Source organism: Melospiza melodia, chromosome 9, assembly GCF_035770615.1.
Source record: "Melospiza melodia melodia isolate bMelMel2 chromosome 9, bMelMel2.pri, whole genome shotgun sequence".
NCBI lineage: Eukaryota > Metazoa > Chordata > Aves > Passeriformes > Passerellidae > Melospiza > Melospiza melodia.
This window is the reverse complement of record NC_086202.1, coordinates 5,768,064-5,792,779: the sequence shown is the minus strand read 5'-3', so window position 1 is coordinate 5,792,779 and position 24,716 is coordinate 5,768,064. Positions and strand designations below refer to the sequence as shown.

General features: G+C 44.3%; 2 protein-coding genes across 2 annotated transcripts; both read right to left on the bottom strand.

Annotated features, from left to right (window-relative positions):
* Positions 1–422: 422 nt before the first annotated feature.
* SFXN4 (sideroflexin 4) lies at positions 423–11,283 on the bottom strand. The gene is made up of 14 exons (XM_063163115.1): positions 11,211–11,283; positions 11,067–11,132; positions 10,244–10,318; positions 9,891–9,917; positions 9,751–9,805; positions 8,959–8,984; positions 7,484–7,534; positions 7,333–7,398; positions 7,152–7,220; positions 4,927–5,017; positions 3,596–3,711; positions 2,815–2,900; positions 1,624–1,738; positions 423–787 (listed from the first exon to the last, which is right to left on the bottom strand). Exons 1-14 carry the CDS (start codon positions 11,247–11,249, stop codon positions 710–712), a joined length of 960 nt encoding a protein of 319 aa, XP_063019185.1. The 5' UTR covers positions 11,250–11,283; the 3' UTR covers positions 423–709.
* A 1,886-nt stretch (positions 11,284–13,169) lies between these two features.
* On the bottom strand, positions 13,170–19,264 carry PRDX3 (peroxiredoxin 3). Its single transcript, XM_063163113.1, has 7 exons — positions 19,217–19,264; positions 19,071–19,146; positions 18,847–18,988; positions 17,987–18,122; positions 15,708–15,811; positions 14,749–14,914; positions 13,170–13,949 (listed from the first exon to the last, which is right to left on the bottom strand). The coding sequence occupies exons 1-7, from the start codon at positions 19,250–19,252 to the stop codon at positions 13,896–13,898; spliced, it is 714 nt and encodes a 237-aa protein (XP_063019183.1). The 5' UTR covers positions 19,253–19,264; the 3' UTR covers positions 13,170–13,895.
* Between the last annotated feature and the right edge of the window lie 5,452 nt (positions 19,265–24,716).

The window sequence follows — 24,716 nt, the reverse complement described above, 5'->3', positions numbered from 1 at the left end:
AAAAGTGGAATTCCTCATTGTCCACTACAAGGTCAGAAAGACATGGGATCTCCTCATGGCTTCAGTGTAAAAACCAAGTTCTAAAGCTCAAGGGCTATCAAGCTTCACAACTCCTTCAAGTATGTTTAGAAAAACAGGAATTTACTGGAGGTCAAGTTTGTCACCCATTTCCTGAGCACTTTTTAAACAACTAAATTAAACCAATATTCTATTGCCATCCAAGGTTGCTTTGTCTAATATCACTTCAAGGGGTGCCTCACTCACATCTCATCCTCCAAAGGAGCATTGTTAGATCACTGAGAACATCAAAGTGTTCTGAGAAGAACCAGCTGGGCTTTACCCACAGGAGTGCTGATGTCAAAGCTTTCACCAGCTAGGTTCCTGGAAAGAAGCACACCAAAAGCTGCAGCAGCAGAACAAACTTAGGTACTCAGCAGTCATTTAATTAAGGAATCAATCACCTGGGGAAGCAGAGAACACAGGCTGTGACAAAGGCTGTGTTACAGTGCTTTTCTAGCACTTCTCAGCATCAGCTGAGGTGTGTTTGTGTGCCTCCAGGCTGGGCTGGCAAAGCCACATTCCCAAGTTCACCACTGTACACCAGATCTGGCACCTTTGCCACACACAATCACAATTCAGTCCCAAATGCCAGTGGTGCATTCAGGATTCACTTGGATCAGAGCACACACTTCTGTATAAAAGCCAGGCTCTAAATGCCCCTGTTGTAGAAGAACACTGTTTCTTCTGTAGATGACAGAATTTCTGGTTCAAGGTCTGCTCGCTTTATCTGCAATGTAGGAGAAAAGGGAATCAGCACCACCATGGCCTGGAAAGTGGATGTTAAATCTTTGTTACTCCATTGCGCTTTGCACAAATTCAAGTACTGCATTCAGGATTTGGGACTTGCTCTTTGTTTATTTGGGGATTTGAGGGATTTTTCATTGTTGTTTTGGGCCTTTTTTTTTTCTCCTCCAGCATTTTCTGCATGTGCACACATATTGGAAAAAATACTTTTTTTTTTTTTTTAAATAGTGACATTATCCCTGTTCACTATAGAATCACAGAATCATTTAGGTGTGAAGAGACCTTTAGGATCACCCAATCCAGCTGTAAATATATTTGGGTGACACACAGGAGAACTTCTGCTGTGGGCTGAGCCATTGGGAAGCCCAAAGGGCATGAACCAGCTCTAATTTCAGTACATAATTCCTCAAAAGTCCCCTCATTTATGTTCAGTTTGTTGTCATAAGAGATGAAGAAATTTAAAAAAACCCAAAAAACTAAAATGCCAGAAAGTTTAGACAAATAAAAGAAACCGCTGAAAATTGCAAGAGTTAGTTCTCCTGACTTTGCTTGCTTCAGATTGTTGTGAAAGTCTGATAAACCTACATTTAAAAGTGTAAATATAAATACCAAACAATGCAACTCAGACCTCAAAAGTCCTGTGAGCCTCTCCCTAGTACGTGGGCCTTCACAAGCAGCCTCTTTGCTGCCCCATTGAAGATGTACCACATTAATCCTGTTAATTTTTTTAATATGTGGCCTTCAGAGTGCTGACCATAGTTCTGAAAAGCTGATTTAATGTCACAACAATCTTCAATCAATTCCTGTGAAAGGACTTACCTCCCCACACTGTGGGAACATACTAAAGGAGACTGGCAGCATCCCTGCTAGGACTGACATAATCACAAACATCCTCACAGGACCCAAAGCACGAGGATTTTTAACAATTCTTGCTCTGTCCAAGACATTGAAAAAAGTATGTCAGTATATAAAAAAATAACCTGACAGTGACACAAAGAGCATTAGCTACTGTTTTACTGAAATTAGTAATAATCTAGGCTTATGGTTCCAAAAGATGTTTCCCCACTTCACTTCCTATGTTCTTACTCTTAACTTCCTTTGTTTTGTGCTTTCCTGCAGCATTTTCCAAGCTCAGACTGTCAAGATTAAGAAAAAAAGCAGCAAGATCAAAGTGACAAAAGGAGATAAAGTACATTAGTGCTTAAAAGTATTTCAGTTCCTTCATTAAGATTTTTCTTGCCTTACCCTCTTTCCTTACACATCCAGTTCCTGTGGGCAGCCCTATTTTACTTTGTACAAAAATGTATTACTTGACATACAGATATAAAATTTTATTTTACATCTGCATTTGTCTTCTGGTAACAGGAGTCCCTTAAGCTGATAGGGAATCAATTTAGGCAATACCAAATTACCTGACAGAGATAGATTATCCCTACCTGTATTATTTACATGACAAAAGATCATGACCAAAAGTTCGGGGCAGGCTAAGAACCCTCTCATAAAGCATACAATGTATTCTTCTTAGGATACAGGGATTTAAAATGTTGAAAAGCAAGAACATGTTTTACAACAGGTGGAAATCTATTAGGAAGTTTGGATCCAGCTATAATTGCAAATTCAAGTGCCACATTACCTCTTCAAATACACAAACCTAAGCTAAGTGCTGTGAACAACCTTGATACAAACACTGAAACTCAAATGTTAAATTAGGGAACTGGAGGTGGGTAGGTGCTGGAAAAGAGCCTGTCAGGAGAGCACAAACATGTTTCCTGCATGGGAGCAGAGAGGAAAACCTCATTCCTACAAACCCTGGAGCATGGGTTAGACATAACCACATTCACTTAATGACCTCAGAGAATCACAGCAGCTGAACAGCAACTTCCCACATCACCATTTCCACCAGGACAAGCAATACTGGAAACCCAAGGGAAAACTTGGCAAATGGTGAGAGCCAGACTGGAAAGCAGAGTCCCACTGCCCAGGCAGCCCAGCCCCTGCAGTGCCTCTCACCTCTGCACACAGTGCATCAGCACTTCTGGCAGGAAGAACGTTGTCCCAAACAAGACTGCTCTGGACAATGCTGTTTCCATAACAGCCTTCAGGGAGAGAGCAAAACAAGTGGTGTCAAAAGAATGTTCTGGGCAGCTTCAAGCACTGCCTGCTGCCCTGAGTGCTTTCTTGTCTTACACTCTGGACTTTAAAGCAACAGGTTAATGAGGGATAACACTTACTAGAGGAATTCTTTCTTAAATGGAAGCTAAGAGGCAAATACTCTGCTTGTGACTGAGAAATTCCTTACAAGGAAGGTGAAACTACTGATGAGATTTCCTGCCATAATAATAATTTTGCTAAGACTTGCTTTTTAAAGTTGTATGAAGCTGAACTTCATACAATTGGTTATACTTTGTGGACGTCCTAAGTAGCCTGTGTTAAATCTGAAGTTCCATCTCCAGCTGTCCCCAAATCCTTATGCTCATGCAGTTGCTTCCACAATACAGGGCATTTCTCTGAGGTGTTCCTCAGAAGATCCAAGAGTCTTATCTCCTTCTGGAGGTGACCAGAGCAAACAGAAATATCTGTGCCAGTGTCTCTGGTCCTCAGTATATTGGTGTGGGGAGGCAGCCAACCCTTGATGACACTGAAGATGTGGAATCCAAGCCTGCCCAAAGATTCAGCACCTGGTGTGGGATTCCTTACTCAATATATCCAACCTAGCTACTGTCAGCATCACATTCTGCTCTTAGCAGGGAATGAAAGGCAAGTCAAAAAAGTTCTTCACCCCCTCACCTACCTTCTCACCAGCCTTCTTAGACACTCCTATAACCTTGCCATTCCTGTCCATCACTTCTATCCCATTATCAAATTCTGGGCTTCTCACCATTGCCACGGTAAACGCACTCGTCAGACCTGCAGGGGTAAAGGGGACTTTGCTTTAACAGATCCCAAAGGACTGCCTCAATAGTAACATCCATAATGATGTGCATTTTACATTTCCAGTTCAACAGTTCACATCTGAATAACCTGACAGCTTAAAAAAACACTGCCCCATGAAAATCTACTCAGGATCTGAATCTTTGTTTCAGAATCTTGAGAGAGACTGCAAGGCTTCAGGCATAAAATGTGCTTTGTCATTATGGATTCAGAGCTTTAAAATAATTTCCATCCAGCTCAAACCACGAGTACTTTGTCTTAAGAGAAGGTGGAGGGATTTCTGTTGTGGTTAGGTTTTGTTCTGCTCAGCATAAAATCCAGCACAGAAGACAAAATCCTGAAAGGAACAAACAGGGTTTCAGAAAAGTTGCATCCTGCATTGAAAGGAAGGGCACAGACTGTCAATCTGACCTTGCCTGAAAGAAGAGGTTGCTCTTTTAATTAGTTCTTGGTAGAGCTATTCCATAAAGACATTAGTGTACCAGAGGACACTTTGCAAATGGCTGGACTAACACTAATCAATTACCCTCAGGCTTTTCTCTACATTTAAGAAAAGGGAAGCACATTTAACACCTGCTTCAAGGAAACAAGCCAGAAACCTCTAATGTACTTCAGAAAGATCTGAGTAGGCATCTCACATAACTTGAAACAGAGGAGATGATGCATTTTATCATTTTTTTCCTGAGAAAGGAGAAAAATTTCTATAATGGCATAAGAAACATAATTAATGACATTAAATAGTTGAACTTGTCCTGATGCAACTTCACCCTGGCAGTAGAGCTGTTGCAGTAATGAAGTGAGTCCCACTTTCCTTGCAGGATTAATAACACCCTGCTGGAACAATCTCCTTTTCTGCACTCCCAGAGCGATGTCGCTCTCTGGTGTCACACATGTGCCACACCAGGTCACATCAGTGCCACTGCTACTGCCCTCCTGATCTGTCCAGCTGCTTTCAGGTGTGTGTACAAAGCTCACAAGAGTGCTCTGCAGCTCTGAAACTAAAACCAGCAAGAATCCGGTGAGGTCAGGGACACTCGCAGTGAGAGTTGTCTCCCACAGAAAGGAGGGGACTAACAAAGGCAGCCAGAGAAGAAACAGAGAGCACACCTGGGCAAAAGTAAGAAAACTCTACAGTCAGACAGGCAGATGGCCCTCAGGCAGCTGCATGGGGCACAGTTTGTTCCCACTCACCAAGCAGAGGAGCAGGCAGCAGTTTTCTGACCACAAGGTGCATTAATGAGTTCTTCAACGTGTAACGATTCATGAAGGCAAGAGGGAGAGCCTAAGGCATGGAGAGGAAACAGGCCACTGAAAAAATGTGCAGCATTTCAGTGTGAAAGGTTAGGAAAATCAATCTGTGACTTGGTTACCATCTATGAAAATAAACAAATGCCTTGGTTTAACATTCCAGCAAAATATACAACTTTTCTAGTTAATGAAGGTGCTTGTAATCACTCTTTTAGATAAGAATGCAAAACATTGTGATAAAAAAAGAATTCAACATTATTATGTAGAGCACAGCAGCAGTGTGAATACAAAGACAGAAAAAAGAAAATAATTACCTCTGACTAATATTCCTTGGACATTTGTCCAACTGCATTGTGTCACATATTCCTCTCTCCCCTAAACAGGAAATCTGGTTTACTTCTGTATTTTTCCTGCTTCTCTGCAGTTTCAGCCCAATTCTATATTCCCATAATACACTTGCAGGAAGTTTCATGTAGGAATAAAGGGCCAGGACACCAGCTGGCCCTCAGACACTCCCTTGAAGGACAAAGGGAAGCACTCCCATGGTGACCCACAGGCAGGGCTGCCTCCCCAGGTTTCTGTAAGGCCTGAGCAATCCTGGCCAGCTGTTCCACCCTGCAGTGGGCAGAGGTGAAACCTCCCTCTAACAGAAGCAAGAACCATCACATTTTTTCTGCCAAAAGCTTATGAAAATCACTGCTTTGTGTGGGGGCTGAGGAGAGGCATTACAGAGACATCTACACTAGTGATGAGTGTCATGATAATTCCTGAGCTCATTCTGATGTAACAAACTCCAGAAACCAAAACCTCCTATTTCAGCAGAGAGCACAGGGTCAGCTCCCTTTTGGAAGACTGATTTCCCTGTATCCAGTGCAGTATTTTCATGGCTATGTTCCTGGGATTTGAACAAACACTGTCCAGTACTGATGCTTGCAGACCTCACCACTTGTTTGGAGTTAGATCTCTTCCACAGCACCACATCAAAAATCAGCTACAACAGTGGCTCACCCTGTGCTTGTAAACACTGGCCAGTTCCTCTCACTACCTGTGTGCTAAACTTGCAAAACAACAAGAAATTGACACAAGAGGAAGCATCAGGGGAAGCCAAGCAAAATAATGGCTGACAGATGATCAGAAAGTATTCTTATCCTGAACAGTTCTGTGGGAAGATATCAGAGCAGAGCACCAGAGCACAGCCCTGAAGGATATGTGGCACTGTGGATATCCTGAGGGAAATGTGGCACTGTGGATATCCTGAAGGATATGTGGCACTGGATATCCTGAGGGAAATGTGGCACCGTGGATATCCTGAGGGAATTGTGGCACTGTGGATATCCTGAGGGAAATGTGGCACCTTGGATATCCTGAGGGATATGTGGCACCTTGGATATCCTGAGGGATATGTGGCACTGTGGATATCCTGAGGGATATGTGGCACTGGATATCCTGAGGGAAATGTGGCACTGTGGATATCCTGAGGGAAATGTGGCACCTTGGATATCCTGAGGTATATGTGGCACTATGGATATCCTGAGGGATATGTGGCACCATGGATATCCTGAGGGAAATGTGGCACTGTGGATATCCTGAGGGAAATGTGGCACCTTGGATATCCTGAGGGATATGTGGCACCTTGGATATCCTGAGGTATATGTGGCACTATGGATATCCTGAGGGATATGTGGCACCATGGATATCCTGAGGGATATGTGGCACTGTGGATATCCTGAGGGATATGTGGCACTGTGGATATCCTGAGGGATATGTGGCACTGTGGATATCCTGAGGGATATGTGGCACTGTGGATATCCTGAGGGATATGTGGCACCGTGGATATCCTGAGGGAAATGTGGCACCGTGGATATCCTGAGGGAAATGTGGCACCGTGGATATCCTGAGGGAAATGTGGCACTGTGGATATCCTGAAGGATATGTGGCACTGTGGATATCCTGAGGGAAATGTGGCACTGTGGATATCCTGAGGGATATGTGGCACTGTGGATATCCTGAGGGAAATGTGGCACTGTGGATATCCTGAGGGAAATGTGGCACTGTGGATATCCTGAGGGAAATGTGGCACTGTGGATATCCTGAGGGACATGTGGCACTCAGTGCCTACACCTTCTCAGAGAGCTTGTTAGGAAAGCAGTCATTGAGCAAATACTTACACCAACACAGGCTGAATAGGAAATGGCTCCCAAGCCAAGCAAGAGCTGCTTTTGCTGAAGTGAGTATCCCTAAGGAGAGAAAAACCACACTGCATAAATACATTGTAAAACATTTGCAAATCAAGTTCAAAATGGCATCTGCACAATGAAGAGGATTACAAAAATAAAAATCAACACTCACTTGAGCCTTTGGGGTGCCATTTCCATTTACCAGAGTGAATGCTGTGGTGTATGTGTGAAACACAAACTGCAGAAACAAGAGATTGTAAGAAAAAATTAATTCAGGATTGAGACTAGAAAAGCTGTAAAAGTAGAAAGAAAGAGGCAATTACCTGCCAAAAGAAAGAATGCCTTGCGTGGCGCTGAACAGATGAAATGATGACCTAAGAGGAAAACGCACAAGAAAATGAGGTTTGAAGAGTGTGGAGGATTTTGGTGCAGGAGCACCAGGAGAACTGCTGAGGTACCACTGGCAGCAGTGTCAGACTCCAGCCAGTGCCCAAGGCCATCAGCCCTGGTTCCTGGCTACCACATTCTCTTCTTACAGCAGTGGCATGCTCATTTTTCTGTACAACAGAAAGCACACAGACATGTAAAAATCACAGGCACGTTGGGGTAAAACATTGTGTGTAATATTGCAGCAAGGTGCTTTCTTACCCAAAAGAAAAATGCATTTATGCCTGTGAAGCTTAAATAGATGCAAATAAAATAACTAAGGTAACAAAAGTCTAATTAAAGAAATGATTGAGAAAGGATCAATGCTGGAGATATGAACACTAACTTAGATCTAACTGACCAAAGATCAAAGGTTTTAGGAGTTAATTCCCAGCTTCTTCTGAAATTCAGACAGTGAATACACACTTCAGCTTCAATAAACCACAACCTTTCTTGAGGTTTCAAGCTCAAGGTGTGGAACACTTTCAAAAAACAGAGTCAGTCAAGATAAGAATACAAAATATTGAATAAGAGGAAGGCTGAGAACCTCCAAAGCCTCAGAGAAAGATCAGTAATTCATTTAATATTAGCAGATCATCCATCTTTATTAGTAATGCCAGCACTGACTCTAACCACACCTATGAGAGTACATTAAGGTGTAAATATAAAAAATAAGTATTTCTATTAATTTTATTACTGTTATTAATGAATTTAACAGCCATCAAGACTTTCACTGTACTTTCTAGCAGTGCCATGTAAGTTCATGCTGTAATGTCTGTATGGAATGACATATCTCAGGATGTACACTCATGGGCCAAGCCCAAACCTAAAGAATCTAAATTAATAAATAAGCACATGATTACAGCTACAAATTTGATGAAACAAAATGGTGCCATTTTTGAGCACAGTAACAAGAGTTTATTTTTATATCTTTGGTAGTTTACTGGCAACACCATTTCCTACTTGCAAATGCACATCAACATAAGAAAAAAATCATATTCTGGGTCTGAGCCACAGAACACAAGGCTCCAACCCCTTCCCAGTGCAGTTCCAGATTTTTGAGGCTGAACAGCCCAAACCTTGCCTTGCTCTCATTGCTGAGTGATCTCACCTTGCATCAGAAAGCTGTCCTTCACACATGAACAGTCTCTTGGAATGCTGCTGGAGAAGGGTAACCAACAGCTTTGGACTTCCAGGGAGATTCTTTAAGGACTCAATTTCCAGGTTACTTCCCATACAACAGATGTCTTTCAAACAGCTTGTGCTGAAGCTACAACAAAGCCCCAAAACTCCCATTCCCTCCCTCCAACCCCTGACTATGGAAAATGGAAGCCTTGCTGGATGCACACTGGAATCTGTCACGATTACTCACCAAGGGAAGAGTTATGGGCATGAAAGCTAAAAAGAAAGAAAACTTTATTTCAGTAAAAATAGCATCTGTGACTGTAGATGGATGGTCTAGAGCAGAAAATTCTCCTCATTTCCCCTGTCTATTTCCATCTCCAAGTAAAACACTGCTTACAAACCCCAGCATCACCACTAACTCCAACCCTAAGCTTTATCTCTCACTCCTGGCTCAAAAAACCACAACCCCTGCTCAGATTTCACAGCCAAAAGGAGCCCTCGTGAACTCCCCAGGGCTGCTTGGAAACCAAATAACTGAAGACAACTTCAGCCCTCTGTTCAAAAAGAGAGGTGGAACAAAAGCTGCCACAGTGTGAGTGGCACAGGAGATAATGAGTGCAGAGCCTCAGTGTGGTTATCTGTGATAAACAACCTGTGCTCCTAAACAAACCCCAAGCACACCTGATCTGTCACCAGAATGTAAATTCACCCAGCAGCCACAGCCATCAAAAGAAAAATTTAAATTACAGCAGACAGTTAAATGTGGAGGGATTTGGGAACTCATTCTGCACAACAAGAAGCACAGACTGATCAGTGTTTCCATCTAGATAAACAGATTATCCCAGGGAGAAATTCTTCAGCAGGACCATAGGAATAAATCAAACAATCTTCAACACATTTAACAATACAACTAAGAGAAGAGCCTGCTTGCTTTTTTGTGTGAGTGTCACTGTGGTATCACAGCAGCTGTTCACCATGAGCTCTTCCTCCCTGATGCTTCAGTCACACACACAAAAAAATTTCACTTAAGGGAACCCACCTGGAGGTCTAAACAAAACAGGAATTATCTTGTCTGTATCAGGATGTACACTGGACTTAAAAAGGGAAAAAAAGCAAATTAGAACATCTTTGCCATACTTGAATAACAGGAAAAAAAATCTAAATATTTTGTAAACTTACCAGGCTTAGCAAGAAGTCTTTTTTAGTCTACAACAGTTGAAAAATTAGGTTAATAATTAAATTTCAGAGGAGGCTGGGTAAAATCTTCTTTCTGAACTTATTCTATGTCTTTTTCTAATCACTTCCTTTTATACATCCCTTTTATATATCCCTTTAATTACATTCTTCCCCTAAAATTTCTCTGCATATACTGCCTGTGGAATATAAAGCATTCATATCCCATGAGCTGTGTAACAGCACCAAAGCACACACTAGAGCAGAACAGAAGGTTTATTTTAAAAAGTTAAAACTAGTGAGCTTTTAAACCATAAAACAACAATTGAATATGGATAAACATATGCAGTCCAAAATACCTGATTATTCTGTATGGGCTCACTTAGGGTCTTCTCATTGATTAGTATTGATAACCTGGTTCTATGTATTTCATTCTGTATTTGAGAGAAAAAAATAAACAAAACAAAACAAACAAAACCATCTCAGTGTCAATATTTTCAGTGCAATTTATCAGCTATAAAACAGACCTAGAAGCTAATGATGTACCTGTAACTTACAATGAAAGCAAGAACACTCCTAGACACAATTAATTCACAATCACAGAAACTTTTAAACTAATTCAACTGCTGGCACAGTGTGAGCAGGGCTGCTGAGATCGCTGCGCCTAGAATGTCCCTTGGTTTATGTAATCACAGGTGCATCCACGTGTGTTTGTTTATTGCAGGACTCTGGAATGCTTTGGGTTGGGAGGGACTTTAAATCCCACCCAGTGCCACCCCAGCCATGGCAGGGACACCTTCCACTGTCCCAGGTGGCTCCAAACCCAGTGTCCAACCTGGCCTTGGGCACTGCAGGGATCCAGGGGCAGCCACAGCTGCTCTGGGCACCTGTGCCAGGGCCTGCCCACCCTCACAGGCAGGAATTCCTTTCAGCTACACAACCTAAACCTCCTCTGTCACCTTAAAGCCATTCCCACGTCCCAGCACTCCGTGCCCTTGCCCAAAGCCCCTCCCCAGCTCTTCGCCGCCCCTTTAGGCAGCGCAACATGACATCCACCGCTACATTCCTCACGAATTCCCTTCTCCTCAGCAGCCCTGCGGTGATTTCAAAGGCCATTCCTCCCCCGGCCCAGGCACAGCCCCTCAGGCCGCCCGCTCATCTCGACCTTCCCGCGCTACTCACGGAGGACTTGAGCAGCAGCAGCGGATCCAAGGCGTCCGCCCAGAGGAGAAACCTCTGGAAGAAAGACTGAGGGAGACACGTTGGAGGCGTTATTGCGGACCTTCCCTAACAGGACCCGTGCCCCCTCCCGGCCGCGGTGCCCACCTGCCCCTCCGCCCTCCAGAAGCGCAGGTTGGCATCCATGGAGCCGCGGCACCGGAAGCGCCGGCGGGCCCGGTCCGGTGCCGCACGCTCCGCCCGGCCACGGAGCCGCCGCGCCGGGGCCCGCTCCCTGCAGCGCGCTGGGGAGAGGCCCCGCGGCCTTTCCCTTCCAGCGGCTTCCCCCCGTGTGAAATACGCCAGTCACTTGTTTTTAAAATGTTCAAAGTTTAATAGTAATAAAATGGTTATAAAAATAGTAATACAATTGGAGTAATAATAATTTGGACGATTTGGATTAGGACAGTATGAGACAATAGAAACAAAGGGTAATGGATATCTGGGTACCTTTTTCTGGGCAGCATAAGCCTGAAAAAGGACACATTAACAAAGGATTAACGCTTAAAAACAACAGCCTGTTGCGTATTCATACAGCTCATACATGATGCATAAATTCCATTAAAACACAGGATTCTGTCTGGTCAGTGTCAACTTCTTCCTCTGAATCCCAACTGTGAAAAATGCGTGTCTTTTATGATTGGCTTTTCACAAATATTAAAATGGATATTATATGTGTTGTGTTAGAAAGTAATGCTGTATTAATTCTCTTAAGTAGTGTGCTAAATATAGAGTTAGGTTATAAGAAAATGTTAAAATATAAACTATGCTATGTAGGATGCTTTTTGCCTTGCCTTCCTGGTTTTTCACACCGGTAAGGCAAGGCAAGGCCCCATGGGCTTTTCTCTTTCCAGCCGGTGTGAAAAACGCCAATCACTTGTTTTTAACATTTTCAAAGCTTAATAGTAATAAAATGGTTATAAAAATAGCAATATAATTAGACTAATAATAATTTGGACAATTTGAATTAGGACAATATGAGACAATAGAGACAAAGAGTTACAGATGTCCAGGTACCTTTTCTGGGCAGCAGAAGACTGAAAAAGGACCCACGTTAAAGAAGGATTAATAACCTGTTGCATATTCATACACCTCACACATGATGCATAAATTCCATTCAAACAGAGGATTCTGTCTGATCAGTGTCAGCTGCTTCTTCTGAATCCTAACTATGAAAAATGCATGTATTTTATGATTAGCTTTTCGCAAATATTCAAATGAATATACTATGTGTTCTGTTAGAAAGTAATGCTGTATTTATTCTCTTAAGCAGTGTATTAAATATAGTTTTAGGTTATAAAAATGTTAAAATAGAAACTATGCTGTGTAGGATACTTATTTTAAAAAGAAAGGACTTGCAGCAACATAGCAGCCACAGGACACCTCAGTCTTTCAGAGAAAGAGAATTTATTGCCCTCTTATCAGGAGAAACGAACTTCTTCCCACCTCGAAGGCGCTGTCAGGATTTAGAGGAAGAAGTTGATGATGACCAGACAGAATCCTGTGTTTGAATGGAATTTATGCATCATGTATGAGGTGTATGAATATGCAACAGGCTGTTGTTTTTAAGGGTTAATCCTCTGTTAATGTGTGTCCTTTTCAGGCTTGTGCTGCCCAGAAAAAGGTACCCGGTCGTCCATAACTCTTTGTCTCTAATGTCTCATATTGTCATAATTCAAATAGTCCAAATTATTATTACTCTAATTGTATTACTATTTTTATAACCTTCTTATTACTATTAAACTTTGAAAATTTTCAAAACAAGTGATTGGCGTTTCTCACACCGGGCAGGCAAGGCCCGGCCCCACAGGCTTTTCCCTTCCAGCAGCTTCCCTGTTATAAAGCTCGCTCAGGGCTCAGCCACCTTGTGCTTCTTTGCTCAGAGGGTCAAAAGCTGGAAAACAGAAACACACAGAGTGTTGTATGGATCTGTGCAGCCCCCCAGGACTTGTGTCCATGGGCTGCTCCCCATGGCACCCGTGAGCTGCTGTCAGAGCTGCTGAGGCAATGAACACACCCAGTTCCTTCCAGAGAAACAGAGAAAGAAAAGCAAAGCACCACACCTGCTGCTAGGCCACCTTAAGATTATTTTATTATGGCTAGAGAGATGCTACATCAGTTTCAAGCAGTAAAAGAGTCAAGCAAATTCAAGTGAAAGAAACTTTGCCATTAAGCTCCAATAAGTGCACTGTGGGGGTTCATGTTTTTACCATCTCCCAAACAAAATTAAAGTTCATGCTTGTTAGTGCTCCTGAATAGCTGCACTTCTGTTTTAAATGGCACACATTTACATTCTTTCCATGTTTTAGTGCATTTACACACAAAACCAATGATTTTAAAATTACTTTACTTGTTACATTCATCTCTTCCTCTGCAAAAATCATTAAAAACAAACCATGTATCAAAATTCTACCTTGTATTTTTTCTTTTTTTTTTTAACCGACTTTTACATTGTGTGAGAAAATGAAATGCAGGAAATTTTCTGGTCCAAAACTAGATAAAGGGAAAAGCCAGTGGAAGGCAACTGTAACTTGTGTACTCATCACATTCAGAAGATGAAGAATGCTCACAGAAATCCATGAAACTGAAGTTGCAGGAGGCAGAGGGAAAAGCCTTAGTTTTACTCTTTTTAAAGCAAGACAAGGGAGTCAGTAAATATTTTAGCATTTAATTTCTTCTTAAACATGAGAAAATGACAGCTTTTATTTTTATTATTAATTTTTACAATCACAGCTGTTTTCCTAATGTCTTCAGTAGACAAAACTAAAGAATTGTGTCCACATATTTGAGTGTTTAGTAATGCACTTTTTCAAAATATTCCTTGGAACCTTCTGGGCTTGGTTTGATCTGTCAAGAAAAGAAAATTAAGCTATTACTTGGAACAGGTATGATAAAAAAACCACAGATTTGATACTTTATCCATGAAAATACATGCACACTTTATAAAAACAGTGATCTATTTATTGATTGGTTGAAAGTTGGTTGAAAGACAAAAGCCTAGATCATGTACAAGTTGTACTTGAAAATTTTAAGTATAAACCACATTTCTTCTCTTAAAGCAAAAAAAAGGTAATTAAGTAAATAAAAAAAACTAAAATGTAAGTAATTAAGTAAATAAAAAATCTGAACTCAGATAACGTATAAACCACATTTTTCCTGTTAAATTACAATGCAATAAGTAAGTAAAAAATCTGAACTCAGCTAATAGATAAACCACATTTTTCTGTTTAACTACAATGTATTAAATAAATAAAAAATCTGAACTCAGTTAACATATAAACCACGTTTTTCCTGTTAAATTACAATGCATTAAGTAAGTAACATATCTGAACTTGGCTAACCTATAAACCATGTTTTTCTGTTTAATTACAAGGGATTAAGTAAGTAAAAAATTTGAACTCAGTTAATGGAGAGTCCAAGTCAAGTCTGGAGTTCTGAACACAATTTGCATCTCCTAAAAGGAAAATTTCTTCACAAACATCCCACAATTACTTTCAGACAAACAAACTAAAGCGGCCCAACCGATAACAGCTTTGACAGCAGGCACGACGCAGCGAAGCACCTCACACCTGAGAGGATCCCAGCCCTGCAGACAAGCACCAGTGGCTGTCCTGAGGAGGATACATTTATCCCTGAGCTCACTCACCGTGGGGGAGTTTGGAATCCAGTCAGCAGGGCACACCTCGCCGTGTGTCTCCACGAACTGGAAGGCCTTGACCAGGCGCAGGGTCTCGTCCACGCTGCGCCCCACGGGCAGGTCGTTGACACTCAGGTGCTTGATGATCCCGTTTGGGTCAATGATGAACAGACCTCTGCAATGCAGCATTCAGGCAAGGCAAATCAATTTCCCAGGCCAAACACAACTGGGTGCACAATTTCAGCAGTGATATGCATCAGTTAGGAGGGGAACTGCAGTATTTGGTATCTTGTTTGTTAGCAAAGTGATCCACTACTGCTGTGGTACTGTGAAATCACAAAGTATGTATGCAGACTATTCAATCCAGGCAGAGGGAGCAAAGGGAGAACTCAGTGTTCCACCTGTGCTTCAAAACTGAAAGCTGACATCCTGTCCTTGTCTTTTTGGTCAAATCTGTAAGTGCTAAGTGAAGAGCTGCTTGTGCATTATGCTACTAAATTAAATCCTGTTGCATACAAGTATTTGTGAAAACCAAAGTCCCAATCATACCATACTAATTAACTTAATCTCTCAGTAAGCAAATGCCAAAAGTTCCTGAGCCAAAGAGATCAGGAACTGAAGGTCTCCAGAAGACTCCTACCCAATCCACTGTTTCTCAGGGACTGCTATGGAAAAAAATGATCAGAAATTGCCCTTCTATGCTGCTCCTTTTCCTTAGGGACATGGAGCTCTTGGCCTCTCTCAGAGCAGAAGAGCTTTTCCCTCACACATTTTCAGAGAGGCCTGGAGCCATTCTCAGGTTTCATGGCCAAAATGAGCAGGTGCCCTATTCCTAGGGTGGGATCCAGCCATCCTGCAGCAGAAGACATCTCCCAATCTTCACCTGATGCCATTTCCCTGCAGGAGGGCACAGTGTGCCCTGTGTTGGTTAGTCTGGGTTGTGTCCCAGCACAGCAGCCCAGCCTTACCTCAGTGCTATGCCAGGTCCTTCCAGCAGCACCCCATACGAACGAGAGATCTCCTTTGTGAGGTCTGACAGAACTGGAATATTCATTTTGCCCAAACCGCCGCTCTAGAGAACAGGGAAAGATTCCACTTGGTTACAAAAAGCTCCACAGGGTGATCCTTCCTGAGTGCTGGATTCCATGTTCTTGAGGGCACAGTAACAACAAAACACAACCAAGGCACCTGCTCCATGAAAGGAACCAAGTGTGTGTGGTGTTGCTTTGGTTTGTTTTGGTTGTTTGTTTTAAAGTAGTCAAGAACAGTTTGTTTCTTTAGAAAGTGAAAATTTCTTTTGCACTGTGCATTTTAGAATTGCTGATTTTGGTGGTAAGAGGCTGCCAATGGCAACAGCCATAAATTTCCAGAAAAACTTCCTTTTTATATTATTCAGCAGCTTTGAATAGAAAAGTTTCTACTGCATATTTAAGTGTTCAGAATTAAACAGGATGAACATGGTGGGGAGGAAAGGGAAACAAACCTGTGAACAAACAAACTTTGGAGCACACATCTGATGAGGAACAGCTGAGGATATTTAGCCTGGAGAAAAGGAGACTCAGGAGTGACCTCTACAACGACTTAAAAGTGGGTGTAGCCTGGTGGGGGTAAGCCTCTTCTCCAGGTAACAAGGGACAAGACAAAATGAAATTATGTCAAATTGCACCAGGAGAGGTTTATATTGAATATTATCAAAAATTTCTTCACAGAAAGGATTGTCAGACATTGGAATAGACTTCCCAGGAGAAGGGGAAAAAAACATGTGGATGTGGCACTTGAGGTCATGATTAGAGGTGAATATGGTGATGGTGGTGGCAGTGAGATCACCATCTCATCATCATGAGACTTCATGATCCTAGAGGTCTTTTCTAACCTTAACAATTCTGATTCCAAACACAATGCTCTTACCAACACACTAAGTATGTCAAGAGTTCTGCTGCTCTATTCTGTGCACATGGCTATTTTTGTTTTGCCTCTCACAAATCAATTTCAATACTATTTGAAGAGTCAAACAAGATTTCTTTCCTTTTTGTCACAGACTGAGACTGCAAGAGAGATAAGCTCTCTAACCTTGAAACAAGGCTGGAGTTTGTTAGCTTTGCTATTCTTGGCCTCATCAGTGATTCACTGTGTAATCTCAGCCACAGACCCAGATCCTGCAAACACTTGTCTGCAACAGAGTTCCCTACAGAGCTTTGAGCACAGATGTCAGAGAAAGCAGGGCTTCAGCTTCTCTGGGTGTCAGTTTCCTGCCTGTGCCACCGTGGAATTCTTTCCACCCTGTGCAGGGTGTTTGAGCTGGGCTTGATGATCCTTGTGGGTCCCTTGCAACTGAGAACAGTCTGTGCATCTGTAAAACACTGAGCACAACTGACATACCCTGAACACCTTTAGGATAAAGCTGGGAACTCAGGCCACAATTATACTGCTGAGCTTTGAACAAAGCTTGCAGAAAAGAAATACTCTTGATAGGCTCAGCCAAGGTGTATTAAATGCAGCAAACTCTCCTCCCTCCCCTGCATGTCCCAGTGGTGCCAGGAGGCACCCAGCCTGCAGCACAACTGCACACTGCTGCCCACACAGGCTGGGACTAATGGCACACGTGCTTCTGCACCTTCCTGGGACACCTCTGGTCCTCTACAACTGCCTAAAGCAGGGGGATGCTTTATGTCATCAAAAACAGGTGTTTTTATATATATCTGAAAGAGGCTCCTCTCCAGTAAAAGTCTTTATCATCTGATTTCCCTAAAGAAAGCCAAAAACCTCTATTTGTACTGCAAGAGTGGAACCCTTTCACCCAGTGAGAATCAATGATACAAGTGCTCCAATAAACTGGTGGTTCCTCTGCTTCCAACCTAAAGCCACCAGTGCTGGGTAATTGTTAACAGTAACAAATGAACAGCTGCTGCTCCTTTTCTGTGATAACTTCTGTGCATTATCAGCTGTCACAGGCACTTTGGGACACTGACATGTAAACTGAGCATTTGTCTTTTGAGATATGTTATCAACAAAGCTATCATCACAGCTAAACAAGTTAAAAACCCAAGCAAGACAATTATGAAAAAGAAAACAAAAGACAGAGGTCAGAATTATGTCATCAAATCTAGAAGTTGATTGCATATGACTTTAGGAAATCTATTAAAAATCAGCGTTGGCACAATTATTTATTCAACTCCACTTCTCTGGAGCTCTTGTGAAAAGAAACCAAACCAAAACAGAAAGCCTCAAAGAGATACTCAATTCCTACCCTTCGTGGTGTGTTTATCCATGCCAGATGAGTAAAATGAGAGTCCACTGAAACTGCCACCACTTCACAGTTCACATCACGAAACTCTTTTGCTTTGTTGCTGAAGGCCACAATTTCTGTGGGGCAGACAAAGGTGCTGTGGGAAGAGACATCAGGCTGTAATGATTCTGCCATCTTCTCTAGAGAAGACTCATGTCTGTTTCTAGGCATTTTCTTTAGACTGATAATTTTAGCCATGTTTCCTGCTCAAAATTAGTTTCAGTCTCAAACCAACAGTCACAGCCGCACAGCTGGCACACCAGTTACCATCTCTGAGTTCTAGACAGATTCCTCACAAAGATGGAGAAACTGCCTCTGCTAGAGACTCTCTCGACAGAGAGTTTTTGGAAACTATAGCAGAAAGATCTGCAGGTTAAACCCTTCTCCATGTGCCCACCTGCACCAAGATACTCTCGGCAATTCAAGTCTTCCTGGCAGACTGACCCCCATCCTATCATGTTTTGCTCTAAAGCTTTTAGCTGCAGTTCTGCTGGCCTTGCTTCTTCAAGGACAGAGTCTCCAAGGCAGTCCCAAACTGCAAGGCAATGTCCTCACCCCTGGGATCTGAGTGTAACAGGAACCACAGCCAGCTCCTGATGCAGGCCCTGCACCTAGAAGATGCTCTCCAGCCCCTTTATCCACTGCTTTAACACACAACGGCCGTGTGCCTCCAATCTTATCACTGACGCCCTAGAAACAGGCACATCTGCCCTGCAAGACTGGCCCAAATCGAACAAACCCAGAACGACCTGCAGCGCCTGTGATGACCTTCAGCAGGACCTTCAGCAGGCCCATCGGGAAAGGGAGAAAGCCGCACTCACAAGTCCAGGGGGTAGAAGAAGAGAACCAGGTATTTCCCCTTGTAATCATCTAGGCTCAGCTCCTTGAACTCTCCGTTCACGACGGCCGTTCCCTTGAAGGCCGGGGCGTGCTGGGTCACCGCCACGGCGAACCGCGAGGAGCCTGCGGAGGGGAGAACGCAGAGCTGCGGGCCGGGCCCGGGGGCGCTCCCGGGCGCCTTCCCCGGCCGCCCTCCCGCACTTACCGAGGCTGAAGGGGCGGCGGGCGCAGGCCGGGGGCCATGCCGTGCCTCTCCTCCCGGCGGCGGCAGCCAGGGGCACCTGCGGGGACAGGGAGGGTCAGGCGGCGGCGGGGCCGGGCGGGCAGGCCGGCGGGCGGGCCCTCACTCACCGCGGCGCGGAGCAGCCTCCCCAGCGCGGCGGCCATGTCGAGCGGCGGGCGGAGCGGGCGGAGCGGGGCGGAGCGCCGGGGGCGGGAACCCCGGAGGGGCCGTGAGGGACGCGCAGGATTCACGGAATCGATCCGGTTGGGAAAGGCTTCTCGGACCATGGAGTCCGACCTATGGTCGGGCACCACCGGGCAGCCAGACCATGGCACGGAGGACCATGTCCAGTCTGTCCTTGAAGGCCTGCAGTGGCCGTGACTCCACCACCTCCCTGGGCAGCCCATTCCAATGTCTAACCACCCTTTCTGCGAAGCAGTTCTTCCTAATGTCCAACCTAAACCTCCCTACGCACAGCTTGAGGCCATGTCCTCTTGTCTTGACCTTTATTGTTTGGGAGCACAGCCCGACCCCTGTCAGGGAGTTGTGGAGAGTTATCACTGCTTGGCCCTGAGCCTCCTCCGGGCTAAACCCCCAGCTCCCTCCCCTGCTCCCCACAGGACTTGTGCTCCGGACCCTTTCCCAGTTCCGTGACCTTCTCTGGACCTGCTCCAGCCCCTCAATGTCCTTCCAGAACTGCGGGGCCCAGAACTGGCGCAGGACTCGAGGTGCAGCCTCACCAGTGCCATGTCCCCGGCGCTGTGCCCACTGATACAACCCAGCTTGTGCTCAGAAACCTTCCTTATACACCCTTACAACTGGCTCCGACTCTGTTGAACTCACTTGGATTACACTTACAGGATCACAGAATATCCTCAGTTGGAAGGAATACACAAGGGTCATCAAAATCCATCTCCAGGTCCTGCCCAGGACACCCCCAGAGTCACACCATGTGCCTGAGAGTGTTGTCTAAACACTCTTGAACTCTGTCAGGCTTGGTGCTGTGTCCACTTCCCTGGGGAGCTCATTCCAGCACCCAGTCACCCTCTGTTTTTTCTAAATCCTGGTGGTTTTTCTAATACACAACTGGAACCTCTCCTGACTCAACTTCAGGCCGTTCCCTCGGGTCCTGTCACTGATCACCACAGAGCACACATCAGTGTCTGCCCCTCTTCCTCTCACACAGAAATTGTAGACTGCAATGTGTTGTCCCTCAGTCTCCTCCAGGCTGAACAGACCAGGTGCTTGCTCTCAGCTGCTCCTCATGCAGCATCTTCTCAAGGCCTTTCACCATCTTTGCAGCTCCTAGCTTCTTTCTTTGTGTTCCTTCATCTAAACACTTAAACCAAGCTGAACCCAGTTTCCCTTCTGGGGTTTTAATAACTTCTAGTTTCATATATTTATTAATATCCACAACATTTTAGAAAGGGTGGACCTTGTGGACTGGAGAAGAGTCTGGCTCTGCTAGCAGGATAAGCTCAGCCATCAGCATCAGGGGGGCAAAGCCAAAGGCAGCCAGAGAAATGTCAGCTACCCCTGGGATGAACTCAATGAATGCTAAATCTACACTTTTGAACTTATTCCTAGTACTGATCCGTCTGCATGGTCCAGTCACCTCTGTAACAGGGAATCTCTGAGCCTTCAAAAGAGGGAGGATTATGTTCAACCTGCCTGTTAGGGCTGATAACCAGCTGGTATTAACTCTCTACTATGCCTAGGAATTGTTAAGGGCAATATTATTTGGTGTTGTCCAAAAGTGTGCTTTCTGGACTTTTAACATCATGGCAAATTTCAGTCACTGGTGCCTTGAATTTATTAATCCAGATGTAGCCAATGACAGCTGGAAACCTGGCTCTGAAAATCTTCTCAAAAAGAAAGTAATTCCCAGCAGAGCAGCCACAATAATGTTATCTGCCCAAAACATGAAAGTGGAAGTGAGTAACCAATTTGCACATTAGAAAGTGTGTCAGGTAGAGTGTGGGTGAACTGTGCCCTAGCCTGCAGCCTTGGATTAGGAGAGGGAAGGAGCGATTGTGGAGATTGTGGCCAGGACAGAGGTGTGGGAGGGCTTTGTGCTGCTGCTGAGGGCTGCAGGCAGAGCAGTGAGCAGTGCAGCTGAGCCTGGGACACCTGTGGAGCTGCAGGTGGAGAGCAGAAAACCCACAGCCATTACCTGGGCTGATGCTTTTCAGAGCAGTGCAGGATGGCATGACTGCATCCGTGTCTGAAACCTGGCACATGCCCTCAGACACAGAGATTTGTTTACCCAGATGAGTGCCCTGGGCTGGGCAGCAAATTGTGTGCCAGGGGTGGCTGGGTTCCTTTCCCTCAGGTGTGGGAGCTGCACTGTGGCAGCCAGAAAAGGGCTGTTGCTCGGATTTCCTGAGGATGGCTGTCTCATCCACAGATGATTATTCACCAAACTTCTAAGTTGATGTATTCTAAACCAATGCCCTTCCCCCCATCCCCGGAAAGTTATATTTGTTTAAAACTCTTTGTTTAAACTCTTGGCTTGCAGGTGGGGAAATATTGCTCATGCTTTGTTATGGAGGCAGCGTAATTCAGCTTCTCAGACTTCTGTGCAAAAGCTTGAACTACTGCCATTTAATGGGGAGTAGTTTCCACTTTGCTTTTGCAAAATGAGCATCCCTGCAATCTGAAGATGGACCTTGTCACTGCCAAAGTGCACCTGATAAAAGTTGTTCCTTTTTCCTCAGCTCTGGCTCTGGCACAGTCTCAAGCAGCTGCTAAACCTGGTTCTTATTGACATCCAAAGCTCAAAATCAATCTACCCAGTGATACCATTTGCACATCTTTTTCCAGATCTTGTTGGTTGTCTCCTTCGCTGTCTTTAAGTGTGATTCAAATTGACATGTGAAGTTGCTGAAAGACTCTCCAGGGATTTCAGCAGGCTTTAAGGAGAAGTTGCTGTACAAGGTGCAGAGTAGTCTAAAAGGCACTTGAATTGATAATGGAAGATGTGAATGTTCTTTTTGGTGAGGATACTTATCTGCCTGCTTCCATTTTGTGCCTCTCTTTTCCTATCTGGAAATAGTTAACTATGTCTTTCTGGTGAAAAACTACAAGATCAGTTGATAAAAAATACAGATAATGCTTGTGTGTTGTTTCCATTATTGTTTTGTAAGTTAGATTTTAAAGAGCGCTTTGAAAGATACCATTCACACAACAAAATTTTAGGGGAAAAGTAGCTGTTTCTCTCTAAACTTGATGAAAAGGATAAGCAAATCCCAAATCAGAACTGCTGCTGTGGATCACTGAGTGGCAAATTCTGTGCAGAGTATGTCAGGATACATATGTCTGCTTGTTTAAAAATAAAATCTGCTCAATTTCTAGAAGGTTATGTTACTCCATGTGCTGAAATGCTGTAACAATCATTTGTCCTCTACCTTGAGGAAATAGATAACTGAAAAAGAAGCTGGGAAATGGAAAAAAAAAAGAATAGAGGCACAAACATTTGTATCTAAACCAAAGCAAAAAGTTTGGCTTCGGCAACATGATGCATCACCCCGTGACTGTTGGTAGATGGCAGCCTCTGTCCTTGCACACAGGGGCGCTGGAAAATCTTCCAGCTGCCTGCAAATGCTCTCACAGGCCTGTGTGCTCCCACCTGCTGATACCCAAGCTCAGCAGGAGGAGAAAGAATTCACCCGTTCATACCAATAAGTTTCAGAAGCAATCCCAAGCACAATCCAGCTTAGGGCTAATCATGAACGGGCTTTGCTGCATGAATTAAGTGTCAGAACGTGGATTGAGGAGATAGCTGCTGTTAGGGTATGTTTCCAGCTGATAAGTATAGGTAAAAGCCTTTCTGACATCTGCTCCACCATGGGGTCCTTCCTACCCTTGGCTGTGCAGGCGGCCGTGCTGAGGCCGAGCGCTTTCTCTGGAGCCAGGATCAAACTGGGTGTGTTGCCGCCGTGTTTGGCTGGAGCTGTGCGAGCCCACCCTGCCGATGAGTCATCCTTGAGTGGCTCAGAATATCACACTGAGCCTCGCTGCTGCTTCCCTGTTCCCATTACACTGATGCATTTGGGGCTCGCTCGGTGTTGGCGTTTCATTTACAAACCTCGCTTTTGCCATAAAGGAAAGATGGCTGCCGGCCCTGCTGTACCCTGATGTTCAGCACTTTTAGGTTTTTAGGAGCTTCTCCTGAATGGCTTCAGATGGAAATTTGAAAGCATGTTTTTAAAGCACCTTAGAAAGCGCATTTTTCAGAATATGAAATAATTTTGGGTAGCCTCTCCTTTTTTATTTTTTTCCTTCCAATACTGGTTGCTTCTGCATATGATTCAGACTAAATTTTCCTTTTTGTCCTTCAAGTGTTGAATCAGGATATTTAGGCCAGCAAAAGAGACCTGTATTCCTTCCCTGCATTCCTTCCCTGGCACCCTGTCTTTGAGTCCAGGTATTTCAGAACCATTTTACAAGAGTGAATAGTCAGATAAGCAGTGGAACAGATTTACAGGTCTCCTGTTTCCTTCTCCCTCACTCACAGACTGTTCCATTAAATCAGGTGCAGACATAGCTTGAAATTAAAGGACTGTGTCACCACAAGAGAAAATGGATATAAATAAATCTACCTCCTCCTAATTTTCTTTGTTGGTTTTGTGAACCAGATGACATGAGAATGAAGCTACTGATAGCTGTGAAGCAGTCATGAGGTAAGAGTCCAAATGCTGCAGTGGGTTCTGCAAAAGCCAACTGATGGACTTTGTGTGCAGTGGAAATACATGGGGGCCACATCCATGAAAGGGGCCATCCATCTCAGGCCTGTGTCATATACCAGGGGTTTAATCAGACTTTAAAAATGTAGTAGAAAAGAGAGATGCAGTGAGGACTAATGTGGAACTACACACTAATCACCTTGATTTTGCTTTTCAAAGTAGTGCTAGTGAGTGCTAGTGAGCACACCTCCTTCCATGTCCTAGTGCACCACACTGAATCAGATTTATTAGAAACAAGGGGAGTTGTTAGTTAACATAATATTGAAAAAAACACCCCTCCATTGCTCTTCCCGACAGGCATGGAGTCAGAATCGCTGCTCTCCATGTAGATGTGTAAGACAGACACACATTTATTGCAGACCCTCAGCAGCCCTGTAGCAGAGCTGAGCTGGAATAACCCCTGTGTCCCAGCACACTCACTGCTGTCCCTGCTCCCACAGGAGCTGGAATAACCCCTGTGTCCCAGCACACTCACTGCTGTCCCTGCTCCTGCTGGAATAACCCCTGTGTCCCAGCACACTCACTGCTGTCCCTGCTCCCACAGGAGCTGGAATAACCCCTGTGTCCCAGCACACTCACTGCTGTCCCTGCTCCTGCTGGAATAACCCCTGTGTCCCAGCACACTCACTGCTGTCCCTGCTCCCACAGGAGCTGGAATAACCCCTGTGTCCCAGCACACTCACTGCTGTCCCTGCTCCCACAGGAGCTGGAATAAACCCTGTGTCCCAGCACACTCACTGCTGTCCCTGCTCCTGCTGGAATAACCCCTGTGTCCCAGCACACTCACTGCTGTCCCTGCTCCCACAGGAGCTGGAATAAACCCTGTGTCCCAGCACACTCACTGCTGTCCCTGCTCCTGCTGGAATAACCCCTGTGTCCCAGC